Source organism: Desmodus rotundus, chromosome 3 (assembly GCF_022682495.2).
Source record: "Desmodus rotundus isolate HL8 chromosome 3, HLdesRot8A.1, whole genome shotgun sequence".
Taxonomy (NCBI): domain Eukaryota; kingdom Metazoa; phylum Chordata; class Mammalia; order Chiroptera; family Phyllostomidae; genus Desmodus; species Desmodus rotundus.
The window spans coordinates 10,992,429-11,017,838 of NC_071389.1; the positions used below are offsets into that span (position 1 = coordinate 10,992,429).

The 25,410-nt window shown below is 51.6% G+C and overlaps 1 protein-coding gene across 4 annotated transcripts in view; it reads right to left on the minus strand.

Moving 5' to 3' along the window:
• Nucleotides 1–25,410, minus strand: part of UBR4 (ubiquitin protein ligase E3 component n-recognin 4) — a 118,445-nt gene that overhangs the window by 12,671 nt on the left and 80,364 nt on the right. For all 4 annotated transcript variants that reach the window (XM_053921231.2, XM_053921229.2, XM_053921230.2 and 1 more), the window contains 24 exons: nucleotides 25,281–25,406; nucleotides 25,039–25,167; nucleotides 23,917–24,260; nucleotides 22,181–22,271; nucleotides 21,777–21,861; nucleotides 21,506–21,633; nucleotides 18,848–18,977; nucleotides 18,567–18,724; nucleotides 17,792–17,901; nucleotides 17,001–17,142; nucleotides 16,523–16,604; nucleotides 16,022–16,195; nucleotides 13,892–14,013; nucleotides 12,547–12,744; nucleotides 11,778–11,858; nucleotides 9,295–9,382; nucleotides 8,619–8,746; nucleotides 7,629–7,736; nucleotides 6,992–7,111; nucleotides 6,098–6,288; nucleotides 5,275–5,448; nucleotides 4,836–4,935; nucleotides 1,221–1,439; nucleotides 212–325 (listed from right to left, as the gene is read on the minus strand). In XM_053921231.2, the coding sequence (XP_053777206.1) occupies nucleotides 212–325; nucleotides 1,221–1,439; nucleotides 4,836–4,935; nucleotides 5,275–5,448; nucleotides 6,098–6,288; nucleotides 6,992–7,111; nucleotides 7,629–7,736; nucleotides 8,619–8,746; nucleotides 9,295–9,382; nucleotides 11,778–11,858; nucleotides 12,547–12,744; nucleotides 13,892–14,013; nucleotides 16,022–16,195; nucleotides 16,523–16,604; nucleotides 17,001–17,142; nucleotides 17,792–17,901; nucleotides 18,567–18,724; nucleotides 18,848–18,977; nucleotides 21,506–21,633; nucleotides 21,777–21,861; nucleotides 22,181–22,271; nucleotides 23,917–24,260; nucleotides 25,039–25,167; nucleotides 25,281–25,406 (3,342 nt within the window). The remainder of the gene's footprint in view (nucleotides 1–211; nucleotides 326–1,220; nucleotides 1,440–4,835; nucleotides 4,936–5,274; nucleotides 5,449–6,097; nucleotides 6,289–6,991; nucleotides 7,112–7,628; nucleotides 7,737–8,618; nucleotides 8,747–9,294; nucleotides 9,383–11,777; nucleotides 11,859–12,546; nucleotides 12,745–13,891; nucleotides 14,014–16,021; nucleotides 16,196–16,522; nucleotides 16,605–17,000; nucleotides 17,143–17,791; nucleotides 17,902–18,566; nucleotides 18,725–18,847; nucleotides 18,978–21,505; nucleotides 21,634–21,776; nucleotides 21,862–22,180; nucleotides 22,272–23,916; nucleotides 24,261–25,038; nucleotides 25,168–25,280; nucleotides 25,407–25,410) is intronic.

The following is a 25,410-nucleotide window of genomic DNA, read 5'->3' on the forward strand; positions in this document are numbered from 1 at the left end:
GGCACAGGGCCTAGCAGAGATGGGATCCAATGAGTGGCTGCTGTCTGCAATCACGGTGATGGGGAAGACTAATGTTCCTGTACAGAACATCACAGCTGAAAGAGGCAAGTCTTGGCCACTCTCAGAACAGAAAGGCCTGCAGGCGAGGGCCGCCAGCACAGTGAGGCAGCAAGCTGCGCCACCAGGCCCGGGCCCGGGCCCAGGCGCGTACCTGGAACTTGTACCCCTCCCTGCAGATGCAGCATGTGAGGCCCGGCTCCTCGATCAGCTCCTCCATCTGCTTCAGGAGCGCCGTCTTGGTCACGACCTGGCCCTTTTCATTTGTCTGTTGGGGGAACCCCAGATAACATGTCAGGAGGGGATTTCCACACACCCTCCCACCCTAGTTTGGGGACCCTCGGGGACAGGGCTGACCCTCCACATACACTAAGAGGACTGCTGCGTCAGAGGAAACACCTGCGGCTTCTGACAAGGGTGCAGACCCAGACTCTCCTGCTACCCTCTTCCCACAGGCACCACGGAAGCAGACGGGACCATCCAGCTGGGACCCTGGCAAGCTGCCACTCGCCACCAAAAGCACCCATTCTTTGTGCCAGCAACACCAGCTCTCAGCAGCCAAGGCTGCTGCACTATGATTCATATACAGTTCCCACGGAGTCCCAAACTGCCAACACGCAAGTGTGCTGCCTGGGGGGGCCCCCCGGAGGGCCGCTGCTTCCTGCAGGCCCTGGGACAGTGAAAACGGCACACAGCCCTTCGTGTGCAGACCCGGGCTCAAAATCCTGTCACCCATTTACTAGTTAGTGCCCTGGCCTATTTACGTCACCTCTCAGCCTCAGTCACTTCATCTGGAAAATGGGTATGATTAATACCTCACAGAACAACACGAAGGCTAAGGTGCCTATGTATAGCGCGTGGTGTACAGTAAATCCTGGAGGGTTATCATCACCACTTTTACTTTTTTTGTGAACTGAAGTCCCTTAACCTGAGTCTCATCCGTAGAGCAGAACAGTATCAGCCACAGCCCTGACGGCTGTTGGGAAGATTAAGGAAGGTGACGAGCCCAGCATACCCACCCACTTGTACCCCTTCCTCTCTCTCTGTCCGGCCTTCAGGCATACCCTCCCCAACCCCAGCTCTGCCCCAACACACAAATGACTGTGCGATGGCCGTCTCTCAACAGCAGGGCAAGAACGTGGGAACTCAGGGAGTGGCCTTACCGTCATGCCGAGGGTACCCAGAGCCTTTTGCCTCATTGCCATGGCCATACGCTTCTTCTCAGCCCGGGTCTCCCTGCGTGCGGCATCGATCTTCTTGTTCACATCAGGGTGCTCCCGCAGTGCCTCCAGCAGGTTCTCTGCGAGGGTCCCAATGCCCTCGTCGCTGGATACCTGCTCCAATTTATGCAGGTTTGTGATAGAGTCAGTTCCAATCAGAACCTGCCAAGAAAGGACCAGAGAGACTCAGGCCTCCAGTTATTCCACCAGTGTTCTTCCCAGGAGCTTAAAGGTTCAGAAAAAATAGAACATACACAATCTCATGTCATCTGCTCAAATTTCAAGCACATCCTTTGATTCTACACTTTGAAAGGTTTGGACAAACAGGAGAGAGTTTGGTTCTGCCACCGACCTTCGACCCATCACTATGCTCTTTAGCTTCAGCGCCTCTATCTATAAAACAGGGGTAACGCCAGGGTTCCTGTGACAATTTGAGCTGGGTATCAAGTAAAGCGCCCAGGCACAGGGAAAGGGCTCAGGGCAGGCTCCCTGGAGAAGCAGCACCTGCGAAGAGGCCTGAGCGGTGGCCTCAGGGACGGTGCCGAGCAGGGCAGGCCCGTGATGTTCACAGGGGCTCCGCTTCAGCCTTCACCGAGGGCCCTCCAGGGTCACCAAACCAAGGGGCACGGGAGCTTTTTCAACCTCAGGGCCTGGAGGTACAACTACAAAGCGGGACCGGGGGTGAGAAAACACTTTAAAACGCACAGCAACAGGAAACCTGTGCCTGAAAAGGCTGGCGGTCGGCGCACTGCAGCGCCGCGCTTGACACCGGGACACCGAAGGCAGGTGTGGACTGAAAAAGCTCTCCGGGCGAGCTCACTGGGAACAGCACCAGCTCACCGAGACCCGCACCGCCCACGCCACGAGTGAGTCGATGACAAGCTCTACATATTTGACAATAAGCTGAAAACAACAAAGTCAACTTGCAATGTGAAAGCTCAGCGCTCAGCTCAGACCACTCACTAGAGCCCATAAATCTGTCCTTACACCTTCAAACCTGTGCCCCAGCACAAGTACAGGGTCCTCGCGTCTCAGGCTCCTGCACACCAAACCCACAGTGCGACGGCCCCCTGAACTATTCCACCGAGCGCACGCAGCACTCAACACTCGGGGTGTGTACCATGCGTGACGCAGTGTTTCAGGTGCCGGAGAAATAAAAACCGTACCCTCCTAGAGCTTAACATTCTAGTTAGGAGGACAGACTGTGCGCTGAGAGAAAACCTAAGGAACTCTCCCCCACCTTACTTCAAACCTCCTAGGTTCTCCACCTCCTTCTGGCACCACCATTCACCTTGTCACCCAATCCAGAAACCGAACAGAGTCCTCATTCGTCCAGTTTCTTCCCTCCTCGCGCACAATCAACCTCCAAGTCCATTTATTCTTCCTCCCAGATCTCTGTGGAATCCATTCATTCTCCACCTCACTAACTAACTGGTCTCCTCCGCCTAGCACAGCACAGGTACACACCAGGGGCTAAGTAAGTAAGTGTTGAAATCAAAGTGAATGGCCAGAAGTGTGAATGCCAAGTACCCACCTAGACAAGCCTTATTCTAAAGAAAGTAATTCGACTTAGTAACTAATACGAAGCCTGACTACCAGCAGGTCTGTTCTAAATTTACAATACTGTCCGTTCAGTCCCTTGATTTATCCACATTCAAAAGAGATGTTGCAAGGATAAGAGAAATAACGAAAGACTCTTATGTAGGAAAAATTATCACCACAGAGATGTATTAATTACGACCATCTCCACTGAACTGAACAAAAGTTTAGAACAAGAGAGATCTGGGTAAGACAGATGAAAGAATCTTGTCTGCAACCAAATTATTAATACCACATTTCTGAAATGAGTTATCAAAACTGATACCAAGTAAGAATGTATAACTATATTCAAGGTAGAACACTATAAATAGAAAAAAAGTCCAGCCCTGAGAACTCTAAAAGCTGAAGATTAAAAAAAAACAAGAGAGAGAAAAGACACGAACACATCTCACTGAAGAGACACAGATGAAGCACATGAAGAGACAGATGCGCAGCGTCATTAGCAGTTAGGGAAACACAAATTAAACCACAGTAAGGTATCACTGCCCATCTATCATAATGGCTAAAAGAGAAAACAGGGACACCCCCCCGTGCTGCGAGGACTCAGTGAAAAAGGGGATCACGCGTGCACTGCTGAGGGAAATGCAAAATGCTGCCACTGCTCTATAAAATAGTTTGGCAGTTTCTTGTAAAACTAAGCTTGCAACTAGCAGTTGTCCTCCTGGGCCTTCATCCCAGAGAAATGAAAACTTACATCCACATAAAAACCTGCACATGAACATTCAGAGCAGCTTTATTTGTAATTGTCCCACACTGGAAACAGCCCAGAAGTCCTTTAATGCGTGAACGGTCACAGTGGCTGTGGTACACCCACACCATGGACAGCACTCAGCAGCGAAAAGGAACAAACACTGCATACAACCTGGAGGAATCTCCAGAAAATTATCCTGAGTGAATAAAGCCAGCTCCCAAAAGGTTAGGTGCTGTATGACTCCATTTATATAACGTTCTTGAAACGGCAAAATCACAGAAATGGAGAACAGACCAGGGCCCAGCGGAGTGGGGGTGGGAGAACATGGGTGTGGCTCTAACAGTGCGACAGGAGGGGCCCTTGTGGTGCTGAGGCTGTCCTGGAGCTGGACTGCACCGATGTCAGTATCCTGGCTGCAGTACTTGCTAGTTTTCCAAGATGTTACCATTGAGATAAAGTCGGCAATGGGTATATGTATATATGATTTCTCTGTATTATTCCTTAACAACTGCATGTGAATCTACAATGATCTCAACATAAAAAGTTTAATTTAAAAAAATCCGGCCCTAGCTGGTGTGGCTCAGTGGATTGAGCACTGGACTGCAAAGCAAAGGGTCGCTGGTTCCATTCCCCATCAGGGCACATGCCTGGGTTGCAGGCCTGGTCCCCAGTAGGGGGCGCGCAAGAGGCAACCACACATTGATGTTTCTCTCCCTCTTTCTCCCTCCCTTTCCCTCTAAAAATAAATAAAATCTTAAAAAAAAAAAAAGAGAGATCCAGCCCGGCCACCTTCGCAGGCCAGTTAGGATGTGTGAGGGCTAATGGATGCCTCAGCCCAGTGCAGGGCTGAGAGGCAGAGCGACAGAGGATCTGTCTCAGCACCAAGTTTTCAGCTGCCTGACGCAGAGCAGAAGTCGGCAGTGCTGAGGTTACCGATGTCACGGAGAAACCGTCACAGGAGGGTCAGCTGTACCCTCACAGTCCCACTGTGGCTCAGCTGCCCCGTGAGATAATAAAGCCCCACGTAAGAACGAGCTGAATGAGGAAATCACAGACAGCACTTAATCCTCTCCAGAGAGAGCTGAGCCAGGTGACCCCTAAGAGTCTCTGCCACTCTAGGAGTTGTGGGTACTAGGGGAGGTCATGTCTCAAGGCTAATCATGGCATCACCATCACCCAGTCCTGGGAGAGGGGAAGACAGTGTGTGGTTTCCTCATTCTACATGTCCCGTCTGCAGAATAAGGGCTACAGGCAGGTTGGCTCCTCACCTGGGTGGCAGGGTGCTGGATGGCCAACCCCCGGAGAAGCCTCAAGATGAATGGCAGGGCCGGGCGAGACAAAAATTTTTTCCAGATGTCAGCATCCAAACTGCAAAGCAAAGGAAGACTCCTCAGCAGGCTGGAGAGGCAAAGGCTACCTGGAAACCAGCTGCTGATTCTGGCTCATTTAACCATGACCCTCCAAGAGTGACACAAGGAACCACAAAGGACCACGCAGTTCAGCCGGGCGGCCAGAGAGGAGTCCTCTAAACAGAAACCAAAAGGCTGTCATCCAAGGACTCCGCAGCAGCTATGGGGCCGCCCTGGTAGTTTCCAGAAGAGGAGGGAGTCCTCCAAGGAGGGCAAAGGGAACGATTATGCCAAGATGATGGAGAAGACAAGGAACCGGGAAAAGGAAAGTAGTCCCTTTGCTGGAGCTGCTTCTTACTTCTTGGCACTGGGAATGTGCTTTTTCATGTAGTCAAGTGCATTCTGGGTGATTCCCTTCTGGAGAATCAGATCCTTCAGCTGGTGCCCGTTGCTGTTGTTCTTGATGCCGGCTGCTATTTTACAGAAGCAGTCCAGGAAGACTTTATCGTCGCCACTGTGATCTTCATCATACCTAGGCGGAAGGAGGGAAGAGTCCGAAGGTGTGAAAGGAATAACACAGCTGAACGATCTTCAACAGTCTGCAGGATCAACTCTAAACCCCTTGGCCTGACATAAAGAACCTGCTGAGCTGGTTCCTGCCACTCTCCCTCTTGCCTGCTCCGCCGCCCAGACTCCCAGCGTTCTCTGTGCTTCATGCTTTTGCACACGTGACGCCTCCCAGCGTGTCATACCCTCCTCCCGTCTTATGTCCACTTGCCAGTTTAACACAATATATGGGGTCCAGCACAAATAACGCACCCGCCCCTTTTATTACAAAATCTTTTATTACAAAACCATAAGCATGTGATTCTGTAACATAACACCACCACACTCAAGCACACCATATGCCATTTTAGGTGAAATGTTCAAATTAAAACTATAAATTATTACACCCATATTATTACCCTTACCCTACCAACCACATTCAAAAGCAGGCCTTACTTCCGCCGGACCCTGTATTTTAATTACAGAATCTCCAACTAAATCAAGCCGCTTAAAGGCCAGCCAGACTGGCACACAGAAACCTAACAGAAATTCCAGGGGCGCTTCCTGTCTCCCAGAACTAGTTTGGCACTTAAGGGGGGAATTTCCCTTTGCTGTATGAAATCCAAGCAACATACTTATCAAAGCTGCAGTAGGGTTTGAACCGCTCCACCAAGATCTGCATCTTCTCCACCTCCCCGAAGGAAAGGTACGGGATGATGCGCAGCAGGCCCTGCAGCACACTGGGGTTGGAGCGGACGAAGGTGCTGTTGATCTGGTCCAAGAGCATCACGAGCTGATCTTTGTCCCCTGTCAGGAGGAGGTTGCCCTGCAATAGGAAAGAGGGCAGAAGGATGGAAGGGCCTGTAATCGGGTCAGGACTTTGGCTGCAGCACTTCCATCAGTCATCAAAAGCAGCCCTAAGAGAACGGTGTCTCGGCACTTTCTGAGGAACAGAGTGTGAGTTCCACTTGATAAATGAACTTCTCAATTTCTGTGATGGCTCTGTTAATAGTCTCAAGTGCTCAAAATAGACCAATGCAGTGTCTCCCTCCCCCAGAGAATGTAGCTACCTGAGACTCATCTGGTCACGTGTCTAGCCAAAACATTAGCACCCACAAGGATGGAGGAAGGTAATGGTGCAGTAAGTAGAGAGAAACTGAACTGGGTATTGGAGACCTAGGTTCTGGGCCTCCAACTATGCAACAGTGAACAGCTTACTTCATTTCTCTAGGCCAAGTTTCCTCAACTGTGAAATGAGGGGCTCGACTAGGGCCATGTCTGTCAGCTAGAATATGCCAGAACTCCATTAATGAGCACTTGAGTGAAAGAGCGTCCTTAGCAGCTTTGTTTCCTGTGAATTCCAGGCTTCAGTGCAATGATGTCACCACTAACTAGCTGAGCCTTGCCACTCCTATGAGCTGAGCAGGTTCAGTCATTCTGGGCTGACACAGACACAAGCCAGCCCGCTGCTGGCAATGAGACAGGGCAGATTCCCCGTGTCTATAGATCCACAGGCCGGGCTCACTCACCTTGTCCTCACTCAGGGGCTCGGCATTGGACTCATCCAGAATGATCTCCATGATGCTGAGCACCTGCTCGGCCACCGCTGCCCCGCCACTGTCCTTGCTCTCCTGCTCAGCTACCAGCGCCTGGAGGAGGAGACGCAGTCACTCTGGGGCAACAACACAGCCACTCACTGCTGATGCTATCTGCTCCTTAGAGACTTCCGTCATGGCCTCGTTTCCCAGAGACCGTCCACGTGTGCATGTGTGTGCATTCTCAGAGTGAGACCAGCACGCAGGCCTTTGAGCAGAGTGAAAACGTCATGTTCCAGAGCGCTCTCTGGTTGCTCCGAGGCGAGCGGCACTGCTTCCCACTGGTGTGTGGTCTGGAGTGTTTTAAGAACTAACTTCCTGTGCCTCTGATCTGAACCCAGGAAAAGGGGACAAGGAAGCTCTTGGATGTCATGGCGGCAGCATGGGGGTGAGCCAGCAGGAGGAGAAGGGACAGCTTGAACGATCCCGAATGGGCCTCTGCACCAGTCGGACAGACAAACGGAGGGCTTGAAGGACCACAGATCCATTTCATCGGAGTCCAGAACTGAGCTGTCTCCCACCCAGGACTTCCAAGACTCAGTCTTTATCTCTTGCAGCCCAAACTCTTTACCAAGTTTAGCGTCCCCAGCATGACGTTCAAAGTGTTCATTTCCAGCTTGACCAGCTGCTGCCGGTTGACTTTCACCTTCACACAGTAACTGAACAATTTCAGCAGCACCTGACAAGAAAAGCCAGTCAAAACCCATGAGACCATCTGAGAGTGTAGGTGTGGGGACAAGCAGGAAAGAAATGTTTAAGAGATTATGTATCGTCAGCAGGTCTTCCTCCTAAAACCCACAAGACAGCAGAGGGAAGTAACCCTTCAGGGGACGTGGTAAGGTGGCTGGGACCTCACGCCAGCTGGGTATTTTAAACAGCAGTGTCCTCCGGCAGCAGCCCTCGTGGGCTGAGTGGAGCTATACCACCTCTACACCTACAGCAGGCGCCAAATTCCCAATGGAGCAGGTGAGGCTCTGCTGTCTTGGGGGAAATTCTAGTATTAACTTTGAACTAACGGTCAACAGGAAGACTCCAAAGCTCATGGCCTGTGGGGGCTCAGAACCATGTAGGTCATTTAAAATGTGGGCACAGTGACGTATGTCCTCACACCCACTGGAGGTAAAAATCATAGTGTGATATTTGTGCTACATTGGAATCCTCTCCTCTTTAGTAATGAGATGGATGAGTAACCAAACAGAATCCTACAAGAAGTAAAAGGGTTACTTATAAAATCCATTTACAAATAATAACAACAACAGACCCAGTACAGTCTGTTTTAGGAAAAGGCAGTTAGACGTGGTTCCACAGGCCACCAAAGGGACAAGGCAGCAGGCTGCCATCACACTGGTGTTTCAGGGGCGTGGGCCAGGAAGAGGGTAGTGGGGAAAGGGAGCCTGGACGCAGAGGGCTCAGGGAAGCTGCCAGGTCCATCACCAGCTTGCACTGGTCCATGGCACCATGCTGCCCTCTAGGGTTAAATGGCACAATGACCATGAACTTCTTTCCATAGGGGCCTCTCCCACAGAGGAAAGCTGGTCCCACTGTATTGCCTCCCACTCACTGTTAGAAGGTGGCGTCCCTGCTTGAAATCTTTAATCCCTGCCAGTCTGTTAAGCATGCACTCCAGGCCCCCGCACTGGGCCATCACGCCAGCCATCTTATACACTTCTTCTTCATCTTCTTCTTCATCTGGGGGAGAAGGGAAGCCGAGCAGAAACAGAGGAAAAGGGGAGGATGGGAGTCAAACTGACAGCCCTCCTCCAGGCTGACAGCTACTTCCCTTTTTCATATCTCCAGTAAAGACACGGCAAATAAAAGGGGTTGATATTAGACATTAAACTACACTATCTCACTCTAGTAGCTTTTAAAAATATTTCAATCAAAATTATTTACTCAAATATGTGAAAATACAAGTACCACAACCACCACTGGGGGTGCGGAGAAGTAAGCTAAAAATAAATCTGACCTCAGATCTGCTGCTAACTTGCATTCTTTTCCCCAAGGTTGGGGTTTTTTCTCCCCAGTCCCAGAGGTATCTGAATCAGACCATGGATGCCTGTATTCTTCCGCAGTTGGAGAAGTAATCCCCCTTTAATTCCGATCAGACGTACAAGACAGTGTTTTCCTGAACACCCCTAAGCCCCTGGACATGAACTGTTGATTGGTGCCGACCCTCAGATCCTGTTACAAGGAAGACCCTGTCCCCTCATCTCCTGTTACCTGCGAAAGGGCCGTACCTGTGGTGGAGTCCAGGGACTCGATAAACTCCTCAGTAGCATCACCAAGCAGCCCCCGCATTCGATAAACAATCCTCATGGGCTCTCCCTGGGCAGAGAGAGTTGGAGAAAGGTACTTGTAATCGGGCCCAGAAAATGCAAAGAAACAACACCTGGTCTTGCTTACTGCTCAGCAACACAGACAACTTCTACTTCTCTACACGATGTGACCCATAGAACCTGGAATCCAAAGGCACTGCATTTCACTTAGGGCACAGGTGGCAAACACAAGGCCCGCGGGCCGAATCCGGCCCTCCACCTTGTTTTATCTGGCCTGGCACCTTGTTTCTACCCGGCCGCGGTGCCGAGCTCCCTCCCCCAAGTTAAGGAGTAGTTACATTCATACAGTGCTAAATTACATTCGGCCCTTTAAAAGCAACCGCGAGGCTCATGTGGCCCCCAGTGAAAATGAGTTTGACTTAGGGGAAAGAAAGCTAACTTATTTAGTATCTGCTTAGGCCAGGAACTACACACTGTCTCATTTAATTCCATTAAAACTCTAGGTAATAACTCTAACAACTACTACTTATTGTTTTACTCTGTGCCAAGTCCTATGCTAATTAAGAACTTCACATCACCCTTTTGTACAAGGTTAAAAGCAGCTTGTTCAAAGTTACTCAGCTATAAGCCCAGGTCTAATGCCAGGCCTGCACCTCCTTCAGGACACAAACTCTAACCAAGAAGGACCACTACTCAAAGAATCAAGACAAGGGAGGTCAACAGGATCAAAGAGCTTTGCCTCACGTCTCAGGAACCAAAAGCAAGAAAAGACGATACATCCATCTTTGCCTACAGAGACCCTAAGGTCCACATGTAACCGTCTGGCAAGGCACAAATTCATCCGAACTTCCTCAGTCTAGAACCCCTGCGCTGACGGGTTAACAAGGAGTAAGGCTTCGGGAACCAGAGGCTAGAGTGCTCTGTGAACTGGAGGGCCGGGAGCGCTCACCGCACTCCCGGTAATGAGGCAGGCACTGCAGCATCTCCACTGTTCTCGCTGTGGAGATGAGAAGTGGGCACTTGAGGCCGCACTACACGAAACAATGCCGCCTCCGAGCCCATGTTCAGCATCAGGAGGGGAAAGGTCCTGGAGGAGAGAACCTGTCAGGAAGGCTTCCAGCTATGGACGCTCAGTGGGAGCTGAGAGGGGGAACAGCCGCAGACCATGGGCAGACTTAGAAAAGAGGACAGGCTCCAGTCAGTAGCTAAGGAGATGGGCTGTTTATTGGGAAGTAAGAAGGGACACTGATGAAGCCCCAGATAAAAGCTGCCACAAACTCCAGACTCGGTCAGAATGACCCCTCAGTGGATTAAACACTCTAATGTGGGGGTCCGAATGACCCTCAACTTCCACCTTGCCTCATGGCTCAAAAGGGAAGGTGCCCGTGTGTATTCTTTGGGTTCCATGCCACCATTTACAAGGATGCCCACAGAAGGTTGATCTGAATTCCTTATGTGCATCAGGGATTAAGTCTGCATCGTTCTGTTTTGATGCTAAAGTGTCCGTGACGAGATACCCTGGAGGGGCAACCTTCTGCACGTCCCTGAGCCACCAGCACTAGATCTGCCCAGCTGGTGGCCGTCCGACAGTAAACACTGTCCAGGATTCCCAGCACAGTGGGGGAAAGGGAGGAGCAAAAATATGTGCAAGGTAAAGGCCAACAGCACACCACCAATCTGGTTTCTTAAACTCTACAGAAATATCTGGGAGCAAGTCTAGAAAAGTCTGCGGTGCCTCACTGGGACCCTGGTTTGCTGGAACTATTTCCTTGATTCATTTACTAAATATCCCCTTAACAGGGACAAGAGATGAGAAGAAATAGGAAAGTGAGAAAGGAAGGAAGGAGAAAGGAAGGAAGGAACGGAGAGGTTAAGAAAAGAGGCGGGGGTGGGGGGGGACAGGAAATGTCTACACAGACCTCCATGAGCAAACGGAGTACCGAGGTGGCCAAGAGGACCAGAGCGCTAGGCTTCCTTCACCTCCCTGTTCCCTCCCCAGGAATGACTGCCTGTTTGAGTCCCAACGCCAACTAGTAAGATAGAAATTATGTGTCCCTGGCACAGCCACTGGGCACACGTTCTGATAAATAAGCAGGCCCCAAAAAGCTGGGGATCAACCTCAGCCACGAGGTGCCTGTCCTTCAAGGGTACGAGGCAGCAGGCGTCCCGTCACGGTGCTCCTGAGACTGCCCCGCCCGCTACGCACCGCCAGAACACCCCCCCCCCCCAATCCTCTCCTGAAGCTCTGCGCACCTGCCAGCTGCCTCAGAGGAGGACACGAGGGCTGGTTTCCCCACACAAGCACGACTAGGGGAAGGGCAGACACCCCAGAAGAGCTGCTGTGAGCTGGGTAAGTGACAGCCGACAGCGGCTCCTCCCGGTTCAAGTCTGCACACATCAGCAAAGTCAAACCGCACCCCCGGCACGAAAAGACAAGCACATACCTCGTTCGTGGTGCACCAGACCTTCTTGTAAACCTCAGCCACAGGAAGGTCCAAACTAATGATCTTATTGTTCACTAGAAGCTGAACAGAAAAGCAGGTGAGGCTGTTATTCCAGGTAATTGTAGGGCAAGCACACTTCAAGATCAAAGGGCACTCCTTCGCAGCAGCTCGATTCGTGACTTCTACGTGTCGAGGATCAACGGACTGTCCCTCTCCTAAAAGATGCGCACGTGTGCGTGACACACAGAATTTTGTGCACAGGCTCATGGGTCACAAACGCCCTTTCACCCCAACCATGAGCCCCAGGCTACAAATCCCTGCCGAGGCCCTTCTCTTAGCCTGATTCCATTTCAGCCTCACCACCAGAAAGAGCAATGTTCTGTCTCACCCAACATGCTTTTCACCACGCATATAACAACACCGAGGCACCAGACACAGAGCCAGATATCTGCACGAGAGCTGAAGTGCCAGCAGTTATGGAGCTGAGCTGGGAATCACCGGGAGGCCTCTGCCAGAGCAACAAGAATGTAAGTCTGCACCATGACCAGCAGGAGCCACTAGCCCTCTGCTTACCTCATGGCAGGCCAGGGCAGAGCCTCGGACAGGTTATTAACCTGTACATCGGCCGGTGGGAATCATTAGCCCCATTCATAGATGAGAAAGCCGAACCAAGCTAGCTGCCCAAGGTTAATCAGCCCCTAGGGCAGGAACCTGGATTTGGTCCCGGCCCACACTCTTAACCACGGTGGCACTGTCCCATGCTTGTTACCTCCATCCCACTGTCATCCTCCAGGAGAGCCACCAAGTCACAGTCCTGGCAGATCTTGTTCTTTATATCCCTCATAAGTGGCCCGATGCCTGGCTCGTTGCTACTGTAAGGGTTGCCGGGCATCCTGCCCTGTAAAAAGTCTTCTTGTTGGGGGTCCTTCTCCAGGGTCACAAAGAACTCAGTGACCTCATTCTCCTCCTAAAGGACAGACAGAAGGATGCATCAGAAGGGATGGCATAAAGACATATGTAGAGGGACGGACATGCCAGACTCATCCAGCCCCATCCACATTTAAAGATATAAAGAATAGGGAGCTTGGGGTGATTCAAAAATTCCAAATATAATTTAAACAGCTTTACTTATCAAGCATGTCCCCTGAAACTCAGGGTGAATCAGGAGAGAAGCCTAACAAAGTGAGCAGATGAGGAGTGACATGTGAAAGCCATATACCAAAATAAGCGGGGGTGGGGGTCTCCTCTACCTGCTCGTCTCATGGGATGCTGACCAAGCTGGGGCCAGGTGACCTTGTCACTTGTGGCCCTCAAGTCACGAAGAGGTTCTTCTCTATATTACACAGCATCAGGCATGCCTGACCCCAATGACCTCTCATCAGTAACTGAGGATCCTGGTGTTTTTCATCCTTGCTCGGTAACAGGAAAGGGTCTTTGGATCCCACCATGCTTCTCCACAGCTCAGGCCAGAGAAACAGATACGTGTGCATGTACGCCCAAAATGGGGAGGAGGGTGTGGTGAAAATTTCTTACACTACAGCTCGACGTTGTTCTTTCATAACAATATTAGACTGATAAGCAATGGGATTTTGGCGATGGAAGGTTAGACCTAGTTTAACCAAAAAAATAAAAAAGGCTGACCTTGACTTTGTATTTAGCAAATAAGACCAAGGAAGGTCTTCAGTTTTCCATCATCAGGAACAGGAAAATTATGAGGCTGTTTCTGGTTTTATGTCTGTCAGTGGTGCTTTCTAAAATGTTGACTGGCCCTGGCTGATGTGGCTCAGTGGATTGAGCACCAGCCTGTGGACTGAAAGGCTGCTGGCTCGATTCCCAGTCAGGGCACATGCCTGGGTTGCGGGCTGGGTCCCTGGTTGGTAGCCTTCAAGAGGCAACTGGTCGATGTTTCTCTCTCACATTGATGTTTCCTTCTCTTTCTCCCTCCTTTCCCCTCTCTCCAAAAATAAACAAATAAAATCTTAAAAAAATAAAATGGTAACTAAATGGCCCACAGGTGGTAAAGACTGCTGATGACCGTAACGTGTCACCAAGAGGTTCACAAGGGAAAGGCTCACGCAGACGCGCAGAGAGCTGTGGGAAGCACCGCCGCTTACAGGGTAGATGATGCTGCAGAGCCTCTCGAAGATGAAGACAGGAGTCCGGTAGTCGTCCAGGTTGTAGCGCTTGGCTGTCTCAATGCACACGGCCATGAAGGCCTTGGTTTCCGATTCTGTTCCTGCCCGAAACCAAAGTGGCCAAGTCAGTTAGGGAAGCAATTCACACCCAGAAACCAAGGTGAGGCTTTGTGAAGCACCGTCACTAACAGCGTCTTTCTGCCAGGTTAGTCTTTAAGTGCCCGACGCGGCAGCACCAATAGTTCCGCCGGAGACGTGAAGCTGATTTGAGTTTTAGACTCAGCCCACATTCCGGCTGAAAGCCTCAATGCCAAGTCAACACCACGCATCGTGGTTAGCTGCACACACGTCTTCGTCTCAGAATCATAACCTCTCACTCTCTTGACCAATACAGGTGCTCCTGTACCTATCCATGAGGCTAACGGAATTCCGGTCAAATCTAAGGGAAGTTATCAGCTTCATTCTAAAAGGTTATGTAGACTGCCTTCTGCAAGCCAAAGACGTAACTTCAAATTGCATGAGGAAGGAGAAATATCCTCTTGAAAAGGGCCCAGCTGACAAAGTCACAAACCATGGAGCGTGGCAGAAGGAAAACGGCAACAGAAGACCTCCATGTCTGGCAACATAGCAGACTGTGTTTCCCGACCGCCTTCCCACTTCTCACCACTTAGAAACAACTTAAAGTATTGAATAAAAAGGTATCAGTGGACTGCCACACTAGCAAAGAATGCAAAGTCAAATTTAAGAGTAACCAGGGAAGTCAGAGAAACACAGAGGTGCCCTGGCTGGTGTGGCTCAGTGGATGAGTGCTGGCCTGAGAACAGAAGGGTCACTGGTTCAATTCCCAGTCAGGGCACATGCCTGTGTTGTGGGCCAGGTCCCCAACTGGGGGTGTGAGAGAGGCAACCAGTCGATGTATCTCTCACACATTGATGTTTTTCTCCCCTCTTTCTCCCTCCCTTCCCCTCTCTCTAAAAATAAATAAATAAAATCTGAAAGAAAAAAGAAAAAGGAAAGAAAAGACAAACATTGAGGCTACTTTTGCCCTGAGCTTCGGTTTCCATAACCTGCCAAGATTTCAGAGCTGGACACAAAGCCCCATCCATGCCTGCCAAATGGAGAGTCTAGCAGGAACATGCCACAGACACGTAAGTCTGGTACCCTATGAGAGCTACATGCCTTGGCATACAGGTCAACTAGAAATGACTCTCCCTTCCCCTAAGCAAATAAGAGGATGCTGTCTTCCCGTAAGATGTGGCAATGAGTGGGGGGCGGGGGGAGTCTCTGAGGACTCAGCCGCTCACAGAGGTTTGTGACTCATAGTACCTAAGAGGTCTGAAAGCCCGAAGTTTAGAACTCTGCTGAAGGGAGCCCCGGGATGGCAGCGCCCCAAGAGGCCTCGCGGAAGCAGTTACAAATCCTCTCTGGAAAACCCCATCTTTGACTCAGGTCCTGAAGAATTTCCACAGATAAGTCCCCCAAACACAGTCAAGAATCACAACACACACACAAAGAGTTAAGGCACAATAAACAAGAGCCAAAATGACAAACAGCAGAATGAAATCAATAAACATTTCAGATTTTGGCACTATCAGGCACAGAAACGTGCTGAAAGATTACAAAAGAGATGGGAAATGTCAATGAAAGAACACAATGGGTGGATTAACAGGTAGCGCAGAGTATAGACAAAATTAGTGAACTGAGTGACAGGACAGAGGAGATCATCCAAAATCAGCAGAAAGGCACGGAGAGATGAACTCCCTGAAAGAGCGATGGAGAGGTCAGGGTAACAGACTGAGTGGCTTAGGGTCCCCAGAACCAGGGAAAGATCCCAGCCCGAGGACCCTTGACCTCCTCCTGCTCTAAGCTCAATACAGGAAGTCCACATCTGCCTAAGCCCTGCTCTGGGGTTTTACAGCTCCACAAATCAGTCTTCTCTCAGAGAAGTTTCTCCTTCCTCACTTGAAGGCACGGACATGTCTGCCATCTCCCTGCGCACCCCAACCCCCAACCCCTGGCTCTGCAGAACTCAGGAAATCAGACCAGCGTTCCCAGGCAGACCCAGAAGGGACGTGGGGCCTTGGGGTCCGGGCCACTGGGAAGTGCTACCTGTGGTCATGTCCTCCAGCATCTCCAGCAGCATGTCCTGGGTCTCATCGATCAGCTTGGTCCTCTGCACCACCAGCTTTCTCAGGCACAGGTATCCATTCAGCACAGTACCCACCAAGCGGCTTTTAAAGTGCCTTTTGATGGATTCCACCTCGACAAAGGAGGAAAGAAGGCCTGTGGGGACAGGAAAAAGTTGCCGCAAGAGCTCTGAATGAGAATAGAAGCAAGGAAGGGCCATGTCTTCAAAAGGTTATGAGCAACACAAAGGCAGGAAAAAGCCTTCTCTGTGCTTGGCACAGAGCAGGCGCTCCACGAAGTGTACTCATCAGTAGAGAGCAGGAGCTCAAACATGTAAACCTGCAGATGAGAAGAGTGCTGAGCTTAAGTGTACACTACGGCCAACATGTGAGGGAAGAGAGTCAACTCCGCACCCCAGGAACGAAGGGTCGGTGCCCAAATCACACCCAGGGACCCCACAGGAAGGGCCCGGCAGCGCTCTACCTGTGAGACTCTTGAGGGCGTAGCCCTGCTGCAGGTCGGTGGTCAGGGAGGCCTCCTCCAGAGCGAGCAAGCGGGCTATTTCCTGAGCAGGACGAGAGGCACAGTTAGTGTGACAGCGCTGCCGATGACACCAGTCACCTCCACCGCCAGTCCGGGAGTTCGCGGCACCAACCAAAGACTCTGTGCCGTCCTCATCATTCTATTCTAACGGTCCCTGAGGCCGAATCTTTGCAAACCTCCTTTCCGAGAAGCCAAGGACAGCTGCACTGGTGTTAGGGGATTGCTTAAAAACTGGAAGAGCCCAAGTGTCCCCAACAGATTGCTACACCCTTATGACAAATATAATGAAGTCATAAAAATACTATTTTCAACAAAAATTTCTTCTCAGCACAAAAGAACATTGCAAAGTGTGTATCACAGAAAGAGCTCACTGGTAGAACTAGGGAAAGGGCTCTCCTGGGCCGCAGCGGGGGGATACCTTGGTGATGAGGTTGCCCACGTAGGGCAGGACTCCCCGAGCTGCCAGGTAGACTTTCCAGTGAGCTGAAGTGATGAGCTTCTGGTAGAGAGCCAAGTACTCGGCGGCACACTCGCCAGCGATGCTCAGTTCGTCCAGGTAACTGCCATCAGGACAGACAGGCACTGTGAGGGAACTCCAGTAGCTCCTATAGCCTCCGAGTTCCGTACGCTCCTTCCATCTTCCACGTGGGCTGTCCTTCGCTCCCCCTTCCTTGAGAAAACCCCAACCTCCCACTAGGGAACTCCCCAAACTAGGGAAGAACCCAGAGCACGCAACAGGGAATGGCATACGATAACCACACTCATTTAGAATGAGCACTGAAGTATGAACAGCGATCATTTGGGCAGCCAAGACTGTGTTTTTGACTGAATCCCTCAGAAGGTGAGTGTACCATACGGGGGCCAACAACGGTGGCCTTGGGATTAGACCGCCTGAACTCAAACACTGCCTTCTGGTAGAGAAGTTAATCAGCCCCTTGAAGCCCAGGGTGCTCTGAGGATTAAATGAGATAACGCGTGCCAAGCGTTTATATGCTCATACGCTGGTGCCAACACTGTATTACTACTACTACTGCCACCACTAAAACCCAGCTTCTCCATCCTTTTTGTCTCTGTGGTCCTCCACATGGAATGAGATGGTTAGAGCACAGGTGCACCCCCCATTGCCCTGAGCTACGGATTCCCCTGGGGAAGCAGAAAAGGCTCCAGACGAGGTCTGACTGCTCTCCCCATCACGCCCTCACATAGTACCTGGTGAGGAGGTCAAGGACCTGCTGCTTGCGGCTGGGAATGGTGGCCAGAGCTTCCACAATGGTACAGGCTGCCTGCCGGGCTGCCTGCGTCGCCGGCGTAAAGAGCACCTGCAGGGCACAGGAGGGGGGCCCCTGACTCAGGTGGCGGCCTCTCAGCAGGCCCCCCGCAGGACAGTCAACCACCACTATCCTGAAGTCCTCTGGGCACCTCTCCAGGAAAAGGTTAAAGGCCAAAAGCACATGCTACCCCAAGCTCTGACTGCCACAGACTGGGAGAGCGGCTGCCAGGGGGTATTCTTCATGAGACTCTCCATCAAGTACTTCGGAGAACATGCCTAAGGTGACTGAACTGGGAAAAGACAAGCGTGTCTTTTCAAATTATCTTAGCAAAGACTTCGATAATTCTGTTCTGAGGACTCTTACATGCCAAATATCCCTCATCCTATGTACCAATACACAAATGGGTTCTGAAAATGTAATTACTTAGACATCAGCTAGAAGGAAGAGGGAGAGGACAGCAGGAGGTGTGCACAACGGAAGGAAAAAAGGGGACCGCAGGGGCAAGACAAGCTTAAAGAGAGGGTACCGAAGTCCTGCTCTGGCCAGTCCACCACGCTGGTGGCTGCAACCAAGAACCTCAACCTACTCTTCCTTCCTCTTGAAAGGAAGCAAGAAGGCAAAGAGAAAGGGGAGGAAGTGCAGCACGTGTGGGAAGGTGCCGCTCTCTGGAGCTGGGGCAGCCGAGCGGGGGCCCAGGGCAGGTGGTCACTCACTTGCCGCAGCCAGTTGTTATGGCCCAATTTCAGATCCAAGGGGGGCGTCCTCTTGCCCCGACGGCTCAGGAACTGCTTCCACCTCCACACGTACTTCTCAGTCAAATAGAGATGGTGGAGCTCTGATTTGCTTGGGGACTTCCCATTGCCATCTATCCCTGGCAGACAAAGGGGTGCAAGGGGAGTAAGGAAAAGACAGTGAGGGCCAAGGGCGGATTCTGGAGCTGTCAGGACAGGGGTAGGAAGGACTGATCTCCCAAGTCTTGAAGAGACAAACAGACCTCTGATAGGAAGACACTTCTTCCAGGCCTCATAGGATGCTTTGGGGTCTCTCTTGAGCCACAGCTGAGCCTGGGCGTGGATCTCATTGCTGTACGGCTTAACTGTAGTCAGGGCCTCCACGGGAACGTCCTGCAGGAGCGCATGGAACAAGAGGAGAGCGTGTGAGGGCACAGCTGAGCCACAGGGGCGCTGACAACTGACAGGGACACACGCAAAGGCAAGAAGATCAGAAGGATCAACAATCGTATCTTCTATGCCCAAATACATGTTCTGCTAAAGCATTCTGATCCAATTTGGCAGCAGCATCTCCACACTGAGCTCGAGGCCGATGATTTTGACTGTGCAGGGTAAGATGGAGCTGGCTCCCTGCAGACAGTCCTGTAGCCACATACACTGATTCCCATCCCCAGGCTGATGTGCAGTTTCCCAAGCATAAATCTTCAAGGGGTCACTGAGCAGCCTCCAGAACCTAAAGAGCCATTACTCATCGGAACTTCAAGCCAGTGATTCTCAAAGGCTTTGGCCTCAGGACCCCATCACACTCTTAAACATCACTGACCGCTCTAGAGAGCTTTCCGATGTGTGGTTCTAGCTATGGATATTTACCATGTTCAAAGTCAAAACCAAGACATCCTTAAAATATTTACTAACTCATTTAAAAATAAGATTAAGTCCATTTCCTATCAACCTAAGTGACATTTTTTATATTTTCTAAAACAAAAGTAATCTAGAGAAAGGAGTGGTAGTTTTTTATTTTGAAAATAATGTAATGACTGCCTTAACAAGACAGCTGGATTCCCATATCTGCTTCTGCTTTTGAGCAGTGGTAGCGATATGCTGTTTTGGTTAAGTGTATGAAAAACCTCTAGCCCCACAAAGATACATAATCAGAAAAGAGTATTTTTATATCATTTTCAATTAATTTTTGATTTTTTTTCTTTGATACGACCCCAAAATTCAACCAAAATTCAAACTGCAGGTTCTCAGAGATCGGCTATCACGTGGAATCGGACACCAACCAGCAGACTTCACAGGGCATGGCGCTACAACCCGCCTTGCACCCGCGCACAGTTCTGGGACATGTGCTGGTCATTCGGAAACACTGGCTCGCGGAGCCACATCAGCTCCGCTACAAGTGGCAGGCTCACTCTATTGTTCGTCAAGGCAGTGTCCGCCCGGTGCCCAATTCTGAGCACCCACTGTCTGCCCATTAGCCATCCTTGCGAGCACAAGTGGGTTCCAGAGAAAGCAGCCGGTTCAGCCGACACCATCGCACGAGCGCCTTCCTTCAAGGCAGCACTGTCCTTGGCGTAAAGCAGGGCACTTGTGCGAACTCCCCAAACTGCCCCCTGGACGGGGAAGCGGTGAGCGCTCATGACGTCTACCAGCACTGCTTCGCCAGCAGGCTCCTGACCGAAGCGCCCGGCAGCTGCCGCCACTCTTGCCCAGATCCAGCAGTCCCACCAGCGCTGACCCCACACTGTTGGAACCTGCAGGCGGCTCTCTCTAGGCTAAAACTAGCAAAACGTGGACAGAGACAATGGACACGGGGGCTTAGAGGGTGAGAACTCTGTGGGGACCTCCCTTCATCTTGCACTGTGGAAAGAATGACGTGAATGGCTCAGGTTCTTTTCGGTCAAGGACCAATTTCATTTCCCGAAAACTGGCCGAGGGGAAACGAACCTTCGTCCAAGGGAAGGGAGGAAGGTACCTCAGTCCCGTTTTTTCTGAGGGCTGTCCGTCATCAGCTTCCTCCCGAGTGCTTACCACTCAGAAGGCAGCCTGCTTGCAATGAAGGCTTTGTTTCCCATCAAGGGACACCACAAAGAGCAGCGGGAGGCAGCTAGCCTTAGGCAAGGCCAAGGGAAAGAGTTATGGCCTGCATATTCTCCAAGCTGGTACAAGCAAGTCACTCTGTGGCTTGGCTAGTTATCTTAGGATAAGAACTTGGCTTTATTCATTCACTTACACCAATGATTTACTGCGTGACTATTATATACCAGATATCACACTATGCACTGGTTGTTTAAAAAAAAATGTTAGTAAGAAGTCCCTGGATTCCAGGAGCTTGCAGCCAGCCCAGCAGCGGGTGGACCTCCTAAGGAGCCACTAATGAAGTGAAGGAGAGCATTCTAGGCAGAGAAGAGAGCATACAGCCCCAGACAACACTTATTAAGGACTAACTTGGGCCAGACTCTGCTCTGAGCATTTGACCTTCGTTAAGTCATTTATTTACTCTTCACAACATTTCAAGGTGGAGACTCTATTCCCATTTTAAAGATGGAAAAAGTGAGGAACCTGAGTTAAACAGCGTGCCCAAGGTCACGATGCTAGTAAATGAAGACATCGCCACACAGTACCGCATGGGCAGAGGCACGGGGTGGTAAAGAGCACCGTGCTGCCCGGGAGCTGCAAGTCCCCTAATGTAAAGGCAGAAAGGGGTCCTCTGCAGGACTGTCGTGTCTGTTTTAGTCCTGACTTTCCCCTGAGAAACCTTCCTTCTCGAAAGTCCCAACCCATCTCTGCTGAACTGCGGCAGAGGAAGTGGCGGTGCCCCCCAGGTCAGGGGAGTTCGGCGTGAGGCTGGGCACAGTGCTGGCCAGGCGTGGGGTGGCGGGGGCACCCTAACCTGCCTTCGGAGCCCCCCTGCCCAGTACCTTGTTCTTCTTGCTGGTTGGAGCAGGGGGTTTGATCAGCTTCTGCAGGATCCGCAGGCACATGAGCGTGATGTTCTCTACAACCACGGGGGTCTTGATGTTCACGGCCAGGAGGAAGAGGCTGAGAGCTGGGTGGGAGGCAGGCACAGTCAGGGTCACAAAGCTCCCCACCACCCTGCCCCTGCTCCTCTCCCCTCTGCGGCTGGGACCGCCCTGGAGGCCTCCTTTCCTTCCTCTGAAAAGCTCCTGATGAGACACTCCCCAAACTCACCACAGCGCAACCGGAGCTCCCAGCAGCTGTCCTCCTTCGAGATCGAATCTGTCAGCAGCAGCATTTCATACTGGAGGCTACTTGCCTGAAAGGCCAAGTGGAAGAGGCACGAGTTAGAGAAGGGTCTGAGGGATCAGTGCCAGGGCTGGCCTATGTCCAAGCTCTGACCCAGGACTCAGAATTAAAATTTTGGTCACAAGTGGCATCATGAGAGGAAGGACAGATGGAGGCCCTTGTACTCCCCACGGCCGACCGCCCACTTCCTCTCCCCTGTGGTGCTGGGTCTGACCAGGGAATGCCACTCTGGGATGTGAGCTCTGCGGCCACCATGCTGCTCGCTCATCACAACGGGACCGGCAGGAGGAAGCACGGGAGGAGTCAGAGGGGACGCCTGCCCTGCTCACCAGGTCGGGATTGGCCCAGTGGCCCTTCAGAGCTGTGGAGACTTTGCCAATAATCAGGTCATTCATTTGCTGGGTGGCTTCTGGATTGTCTCTGCAGAAGCAAAAACAGGGTCTCGTTACCCACTATTGGTTGTGCCCCCTCTTCTACTTGGAGGCGCCCAGAGATGCAGAAGTCCGTGTCTGGGGCTACGTGGCCTTCCCAGGGCAGGACCGCAGCGCTGGCCCACAGTGCCCTGGTGTGCAGTCACACCCATCGGTCACAGCCACCTTTCCTGGGAGGGGACCCTGACTGGGGGAAGGGCAGCAGCAACACAGGGGAGCCTCTCTCCCAGTCCCCGTCCCCGGCTGCAGGGCCCTCGGGCGCCGTGTGGTGTGTCACAGTCTCCAGATCTAGGCGTTCACGCTCAGTGTTGGCCACATCTCTCTCCTCATCTTCTCCAACTGCCTCTACTTTGCTGCCCACAGGGCATCCGCACTTTCCACCCACGCCCCTTTGTAACGAATGATGTCCACATTAACAAAAACCACAGATTGCACCATATCACTCTCTTGCTTTCCAACACTTGTTGAGTAAAGCCCGAAGTCCTCACAACGACCTACAAGACCCATCAGGATGTGGCCCCCACATCCCACTCCCGAATTCCTGCACCCCGCTGAGTCCCCCGGGCGTTCCTCACTCCAGCACCCCCACCCCTCCCCACACAGCCCTGCCTCGCAGCCCTCCAGTGCGCTTCCTAGCATGCAGCTCATGCCGTACGTATCTGCACGGCTTGCGCCTACTTCACACAGCTCTCGGCTCAAGTGCCACAGCCTCCAAGGCCTCCCTGGACCCCCCTCCTGTACAGCAACCCCTCCCACAGGCAGGGTCACCGCCACGCTTTACTTCCCTTCACTGTCTACCTCCCTGACACGGTACTGCGGACCTAGCTGTGCACTGCGGTCCTCCCACCTGGAATGGGGGCTACAGGAGGGCAGGGATTTTATTTACCACTGTGCCCTCTGAGTCTGGCACCGTGCCTGGCATTTGGCAGATGCTCAAAAAACATTTGTCGAATGAGTAAATAACAACAAGTAATATTTATCAGCCACCCAACAGGTTCCAGAGTCTAAGCCACATACTCCATAGACAGCTGCACCAAGCTTTGGGTCCTGCATTGGCAGGCACTAAGCACTCAACAAATACTAGTTATCACTCACTTCATTACTTCATTATCAATTACTTCATTTCATCCTCACCATGAGCCTTTAAGGGATTTACTATTATCAGTGTTTTTCAGATGAGGAAAACTTGGGTTCAAGGAATTAAGGAACTTGCCCGAGGCCCACAGTACAAAGTACCAGATACTCAGGCTGGGTCTCTCGGATACAGAGGCCAAGCCCTTAGTCACTAGACTCCACTGCTCCACTGTCTTCTTGTGGGTGAGTCTTGAGTCCAACTGCCCACTCACTCCCTTCTCCTCTTTCCCCAGAATCCCGAGACCACTTCCTCAGGAAATTTCACTGGAACCAACAAAGCACAGTACAATCCAAACATACTATTTCTATGGGGTTTCGAACGCTCCCTAAGTTCCTGTCTTCACACCTGGGACAGCCTCCCGTTTGCTCCTGTATGATGAGCCGGCCAACCTGTCCGGCACTGAGAAGCATACTGCTCTGCACCCTCTACCGCACCATCGCGGCGGCCACCGACCCCCGAACTGCAGCACTACTAGCCCCTCGATGACGCAGGCTCTGACCGAGTGAGGAGGCACATGAGCTGGCGGACCTCCTCCCGCATGGCTGCGGAGCCTCGGCGAAGATTGTAATCAAAGAGCTCCCGGATGAGGCCCTGGGAGACGAGAATGTGCCTCAGGGCTGGGTTGGAGGCCAGGGCCCGGAGCAGTGTGATGCAATGTTCGGTGACAGCTGAGGCACAGCCATAGCACTTGGTGGAGGACGTGTGGCCACAGCCCAGCACGGATAAGGCGCGGTACTGGCTGGCAGTGAAGGTGGGCTGCACGGAGGTCCGGGATGACTTGGTGGCCGCTTCCCTCTGCTGCAGGTCATATTCCAGCAACTCTTTGCGTGAAGCAAAGACTTTCTAAGAAAAAAGGCAAAGAAAGAAATTAGCAATTAAAATAAGGAGAAGGAAGAAGTTAACAAGAAATCAGCTTTGGTTTGAAAAAATACTTTATATGTATTTCTAATTTAACCTTCTTGACAACCCCACCAGTCAGATACTCCATCCCCATTTCACAGAAAAGGAACAGGCTGAGGGGCTGGCGTGCCCGAGGTGTGGGAGAGTCAGAACAGCCTCTGATCACAGGCCCACGCCCTTAACTCTCCTGCGACACTGTCTCGTAATGACCAAACAACAGTCAGAACTGTACGTACATGTAGCAAAGACAACACACCAGTGACTTGGGGGCAAGGATACTGGCTGCTCTCCTTGTCCACAGGCAGCCTTCCGTCCCATGGAGATCAATATTCCACCCGCTATAAGGCCCGCCCTGGTTGAAGGGAGTTGGTATGCCCTACCCATCTAGCCTGCCAACATCTCATATATCAGAAAAAGGGAACAGATTCTTGGCACCCAACTGTTTAAAACCAGTAACCCCTCTACTAAAAGATGGGTTGTAAATGGTCAAGAAAAACAAATCTATCATAATCTCCATTTTCAGTCTTCTGGAATGAACTCGCGCTCTGCCAAGCACCAGAAGCCGCAACGGGAGAGAAGCGCTGTGGGGCGGCTTCTGGGACTCTGCTGTCTCAGCTGAGCCGGGTAAGGGCCACCCCAGGAGCTGACTGCTGGATGAGCGCAGCAGGGCTGCATTGAAAACTACTGATAACACACTCTGAAGTCACCCCCATTTCTCTACCTGAATGATTTTGGAGAGTTCATCGAAAGAGTTCTTGCAATCTCCACAGTACTCCTGAGCCAACTGCAGGATGTAGCGATTCACGCTGGCTGAGGTGGAGCTGACGCCCCCCGCTGAGCCAGAGTCATCCTGCAACCCAAGAGGGAAGTGGTCAGTCTCCACCGTGAGGTGGTCTCACCAGGGGGCAATCTTCTGGTCGTGGTCCAGAATGCCCTTCAAATGCCCGTCCACTTTGGGATTACCTGCGGCTTCTCGGGAGCTGCCTCATTCACTTTGCAGAGCAGGTTCTCCAGCTGTGGCCGATGTCCCATCAGCTGATGATACACTCGATCCGCTTTGTCCAGAAGTGTATTGATGTTGGAAACAGCCTAG